Source organism: Chaetura pelagica, unplaced genomic scaffold (assembly GCF_000747805.2).
Source record: "Chaetura pelagica isolate M959 unplaced genomic scaffold, ChaPel_1.0 scaffold270, whole genome shotgun sequence".
Taxonomy (NCBI): Eukaryota; Metazoa; Chordata; class Aves; order Apodiformes; family Apodidae; genus Chaetura; species Chaetura pelagica.
Window position 1 is genome coordinate 425,133 of NW_009951925.1, and position 5,510 is coordinate 430,642.

Here is a 5,510-nt window from a genome sequence, read left to right on the forward strand (position 1 = left end):
CCGTGCTTGGCCCCCCAGTTATCGACCTGCTGATGGTGAGCGAGGCCCGGCAGATGGCCAGCATAACACACAAGATCCGGATGGAGCTCCTGACGATCAACGACGTGTATCTCCTCTCCACCTTCCGCCTGCCCCCCAAGCAGGGGGGCACCCTCTTCGGCCTCTACTCCAAGAAAGACAACACGAGGTGGTTGGAGGTCTCCGTGGTGGGGAAAATCAACAAAGGTGGGTGCCTGCTGCATGGGGACATGTGGGTCCTGATCTCTCAGAGAGAAACAGGGACCGAGGTCCTGCCATCCATGGGGCCCACTGGGGTGAGATGCTGGTCCAGGGGGGCTGCAGGCAGGCAGCAGGGGCAGAGCTGACAGCCTCTTCCTGCTCCTCCACAGTCCTGGTGCGGTACCTGCGGGAAGACAACAAGCTGCACTCGGTCAACCTGCAGCATGCGCCGGTGGCAGATGGGCAGAGTCACACTGTCATCGTGCGCCTGAGCGGGCTGCGCGGGGACATGCTGAGCGTGGAGCTCTATGTGGACTGCAAGCAGGTGGACTCCAGTGTGGGGCTGCCTGAGCTGTCTGAGATCCCGCTGGCTGAGGTGGAGTCCATCGAGGTGCGCACGGGGCAGAAGGCCTACCAGAGGATGCAGGTGAGTGCGGGGCCCCCCAGAGGGGCTGAGACACCCCTCCCATGCCTTCGGGGACAGGCAGAGCCCCCCACGGGTGACTTCGTCTCCTGTTGTACATCAGGGGTTTGTGGAGTCAATGAAGCTGATCCTGGGAGGGTCCATGAGCCGTGTTGGGGCCTTGAGTGAGTGCCCTTTCCAAGGAGATGAATCCATTCACAGTGCAGGTAATGGCACATCGGCACTAAGCAGGGACAGCGCGTGGGGCTTATGGGATCACTCACTGTGCTGCATGCTGTGGCACTGGGAGGTGGGAGGGGACAGCATGTCACACAGAGGGGTGCTCCTGCCTCCCCCAGTCCAGCATCCCTGTGAGGGTAGGAGCTCCTGTGCTCTGTGTGCACTGACCAGGAGCAGATGTGCAAGGTGACACTGCTGGGCTTTGGGGGCAGCATCTGGTAATCTCATCTCTCTCCTTGCAGTGACAAGCGTGCTGGCCTCCATCCTGGGTAAGTTCCTGCTCTGCTCCACCTGTCCCCTGTGGGAGGGTCGTGGCAGTGTTTGGGGCTCCACAGAGGTGGAGAACCCTCCACAGCCTATCCCAGTGCTCTGAGTGCCTGCGATGTCCCCTGGACAGGGCTGATACAGTGGCATGGGGTGTGCCATGGGGGAAAGGATCCTGTGTGGACCAGGGAGGAAGAGGAAGGGCTATTGTCTGTGTTTGGTGCCAGGAGGCAGAGTGGTTTACAGACCTGGGAAGCTGCATTTGCCCTGGGGCTGACCTTGTCCTTTCTGCCCTGGCAGGTGAGCAGACCAAGGCGCTGGTCACGCAGCTAACCCTCTTCAACCGGGTCCTGACCGAGCTGCGGGAAGACATTAGGGACCAGGTGAGGCGGTGGGGCAGTGGCAGCTCTCGCTGTGCTGGATTTCCCCCAGAGCAGGGTGCCAGCTGCATCCCCCTGATGCTCCGTGCCCTGCTGCCTCGTAGACGAAGGAGATGTCTCTGATCCGCAACACCATCATGGAGTGCCAGGTCTGCGGTGAGTGCTGGCGAGGTTCTGCTCCCACCTCAGGGGGCTGAGGTCCACCCTGTCTCACTCCCTGCTTGTCCCTCCACTTCTCAGGCTTCCATGAGCACCGTTCCCGTTGCAACCCCAACCCCTGCTTCAGCGGTGTGGACTGCATGGAGACATACGAGTACCCTGGGTACCGCTGTGGGCCCTGCCCGCCTGGGCTGGAGGGCAATGGCACATACTGTGCTGACATTGACGAGGTGGGCACACTCCTTGGGGGGGTCAGCAGGTGTCATCTGAGCACCGGCACTGCCAGACCAGCATGGGCAGATACTTCCCCTCTCCGTATGTGACTTTGAGCAGGAGAATGGCCCTGCTGGGCTCCCCTGGGGCAGTGGGTGCCCTGCTGTGGGTGCTGTTCCCAGGGGTGAAGCTTGTCTCTCTCCCTGTGCCTCAGTGCTCTCATGCCAACCCCTGCTTCCCTGGCTCCAAGTGCATCAACACAGCCCCTGGCTTTCGCTGCGAGCCCTGTCCCCGTGGCTATCGGGGCAACACTGTCTCTGGTGTGGGGGCTGACTACGCCAGGGCCAGCAAGCAGGTGGGTGCAGTGCCATGGGACTCAGCCAGGTCCCTGTGGGTGCTCCAGGCTGCTGAGCTGTGGGGACAGGTGGGGGGACACTGTGCCTGCCAGCACAGAGCAGCTTTCCTGGCCAGAACACAGGCACAGCTTTGGCTGTGGCTGAAGGCAGAGGCAGGTGACAGCTTCTGCCATGCTGTTTGCAGGTTTGCACTGATATTGATGAATGCAATGATGGGAACAACGGGGGCTGTGACCCCAACTCTATCTGCACCAACACGCTGGTGAGCAGAGCTGCCGTGTTCCCCTGCCCGGTGCCCAAGGCTGTGCTGCTCCCCAGTCCCAACCCTGCCTGCTCTCCTGCAGGGCTCCTATAAGTGTGGTCCCTGCAAGTCTGGGTTTGTGGGGAATCAGACGTCCGGCTGCGTCCTGCAGCAGTCCTGCAGCACTCCCACCAACAACCCCTGTGACGTCAATGGCTTCTGCATGTTTGAGAGGAACGGTGAAATTTCCTGTGCGGTGAGTGGGCAACAGGGGCTGGAGGACAGCGAGGGAGGGGGTGCCAGGGGACAGCGAAGGAGCAGCTCGTCTTACTAGGGCCCTTCCCCAAGTCCCAGCCCCTGATTTCTTCTTTCAGTGCAATGTGGGCTGGGCTGGCAATGGCAACGTGTGTGGGCAAGACACAGACCTTGATGGCTACCCAGACGAGCCCCTGCCCTGCATCGACAATAACAAGCACTGCAAGCAGGTGGGCTCTTGGGGAGCTTCAGCCTGGAGATGGCAGCGGTGTTGAGGAATTGGAGCAGGGCTGTGCTTCTGACCTTGTCTCCTCCCAGTCATTGATGTTGCCTGTGCCTGCAGGACAACTGCCGCCTGACACCGAATTCAGGGCAGGAGGACGCTGACAATGATGGCATCGGGGACCAGTGTGATGATGATGCTGACGGCGATGGCATCAAGAACGTGGAGGTGGCTGTGCTTGTGGCTCTGGGGGCCACGTGGGGCAAAGAGCTTCTCTCTTTGGCTTGATGCTGGTGCCCTCAAGATACTTCTCCTGGGTTTAGCAGGCTGTGGCTCTGGGATGGTTTCGTGCCATGCTGGAGATGTCCTCTTGCCCTGACCCATGCGAGACTGCAGCTTCCTGCCTGTCAGCCAGCACAGCATGGGTGTCCTTGTCCTCTTCCTACAGGACAACTGCCGGCTCTTTCCCAACAAGGACCAGCAAAACTCAGATACTGACTCCTTTGGGGATGCCTGTGACAACTGCCCCAACGTGCCTAATAATGACCAGCGGGACACGGACAGCAATGGCGAGGGGGACGCTTGCGATAATGACATTGACGGGGATGGTGAGCAGCTCTGGGGCCAGCCAGCCTTTGGGGGGGAGGTCAATGCCATCATGTTAGGCTGGCGGTGAGGGTCTCCACCCCACACTGTCCTTGCAGGGATTCCCAACATGCTGGATAACTGCCCCAAGGTGCCCAACCCTCTGCAGACTGACCGGGATGAGGATGGTGTCGGGGATGCCTGTGATAGTTGCCCTGAAATGAGCAACCCCACTCAGGTATGGCTGGGGGCAGGCAGAAGCAGGGAGCCAGGGGGACAGGACCCTGCCAGCAGGGGGTGGGAGGACCTCCTGCAGCCTGGCTGGGCCCCCTCATCCCGGGTGTCCATTGAACTTGGGCTCTGGTCTCCTCCAGACAGATATGGACAGTGACCTGGTAGGAGACATCTGTGACACCAACGAGGACAGGTGGGGACTGCACTGCTGCAGGGTCACCTACTCATCCTTTCCCTGGGGGAGAACTCAGGGGCCTGCAAAGGGGGATAATGGGGTCTTTGGGGTTGGTGGGGAAGTAGTGCCAGGCCCCCACTTTGTGACACTGGTCTAACCCCATTCTTGCTCCCAGCGATGGGGACGGGCATCAGGACACCAAGGACAACTGCGCTGAGATCCCCAATAGCTCCCAGTTGGACTCAGATAATGATGGGCTGGGAGATGACTGTGACAATGATGATGACAACGATGGCATCCCTGACTATGTGGCACCTGGCCCTGACAACTGCCGCCTCATCCCCAACCCCAACCAGAAGGACTCAGATGGTGAGCATGGAGTGGGATGGGGGAGGCAGAGCCCCCCAGACTTAACCCAGCAGTGACCAGGGTGTGTTTCCCTAGGGAATGGTGTGGGTGACGTGTGTGAGGAAGACTTTGACAATGACACAGTGGTGGACCAGTTGGATGTGTGCCCTGAGAGCGCCGAGGTGACACTGACAGACTTCCGTGCCTACCAGACTGTCATCCTTGACCCCGAGGGGGACGCCCAGATTGATCCCAACTGGGTGGTCCTCAACCAGGTGTGGGTGCTGCCCCCTGTGTTTCTGCAGACTGGGGTGTGAGCAGAGGGGGACTGAGATGTCCCCAGGGCTGCTGGGGAAGCCCCTCACTCAGCTGTCCCTCACAGGGCATGGAGATTGTGCAGACCATGAACAGTGACCCAGGCTTGGCTGTGGGTAAGAGATGCACCTGCAGACCCCATGGGACAGCCTCTCTGCTCCCCTGTGCTGGGGGTCTGGGATGGGTCTTTGCCCCGTAGAGAGGCACAAGGTGGGCTGGAGGTTGCAAGGTCATGGGCTGGGGCAGAGGGCTTCTTGCAGCATTTGACCACCTGTAGGCTACACGGCCTTCAATGGGGTGGACTTCGAGGGCACCTTTCACGTCAACACCATCACTGATGATGACTACGCCGGCTTCATCTTCAGCTACCAGGACAGTGCCAGCTTCTACGTGGTGATGTGGAAGCAAACAGAGCAGACCTACTGGCAGGCTACCCCCTTCCGCGCTGTGGCCGAGCCAGGGCTGCAGCTCAAGGTGGATATTGGCTGCTCCATGAGGCAGGTCAGGCCCCTGTGGCCAGTCCCCCCTGACACCCCATGCACCCACAGGCAGTGAAGTCCTCGACTGGCCCTGGGGAGCACTTGCGCAATGCACTGTGGCACACTGGGCACACACCTGACCACGTCCGCCTGCTCTGGAAGGACCCTCGTAATGTGGGTTGGCGGGACAAAACCTCCTACCGCTGGCAGCTGACCCACAGGCCCCAGGTGGGCTACATCAGGTGAGCTGTTGGTTGGGGGCCTGCTGGCTGGAGGGCAGCACTGGCCACAGGGCACGGGAAGCATGCGAGCTGCTGGGAGCTTTGCACCCCAGTGGGACCACAGCGGTGTGGGAATCCTGGCTGGGGGAGAGCTCGTGCCCCGGTGGGGCGGGAGGATGCCGGCCTTGGGGAGGGGGGGG

General features: G+C 60.8%; 1 protein-coding gene across 1 annotated transcript in view; it reads left to right on the forward strand.

Annotated features, from left to right (window-relative positions):
• The window catches only part of THBS3 (thrombospondin 3), an 8,199-nt gene extending 2,864 nt beyond the window's left edge, over positions 1-5,335 (forward strand). The window contains exons 3-22 of the mRNA XM_009996184.1: positions 19-225; positions 390-646; positions 747-849; positions 1,105-1,131; positions 1,427-1,509; positions 1,611-1,662; positions 1,747-1,895; positions 2,093-2,233; positions 2,419-2,496; positions 2,579-2,731; positions 2,850-2,960; positions 3,074-3,181; positions 3,402-3,561; positions 3,658-3,776; positions 3,913-3,965; positions 4,123-4,316; positions 4,392-4,570; positions 4,678-4,726; positions 4,888-5,084; positions 5,159-5,335. Coding sequence (XP_009994486.1) covers positions 19-225; positions 390-646; positions 747-849; positions 1,105-1,131; positions 1,427-1,509; positions 1,611-1,662; positions 1,747-1,895; positions 2,093-2,233; positions 2,419-2,496; positions 2,579-2,731; positions 2,850-2,960; positions 3,074-3,181; positions 3,402-3,561; positions 3,658-3,776; positions 3,913-3,965; positions 4,123-4,316; positions 4,392-4,570; positions 4,678-4,726; positions 4,888-5,084; positions 5,159-5,335 — 2,597 coding nt within the window. The remainder of the gene's footprint in view (positions 1-18; positions 226-389; positions 647-746; positions 850-1,104; positions 1,132-1,426; positions 1,510-1,610; positions 1,663-1,746; positions 1,896-2,092; positions 2,234-2,418; positions 2,497-2,578; positions 2,732-2,849; positions 2,961-3,073; positions 3,182-3,401; positions 3,562-3,657; positions 3,777-3,912; positions 3,966-4,122; positions 4,317-4,391; positions 4,571-4,677; positions 4,727-4,887; positions 5,085-5,158) is intronic.
• The last annotated feature ends 175 nt before the right edge of the window (positions 5,336-5,510 follow it).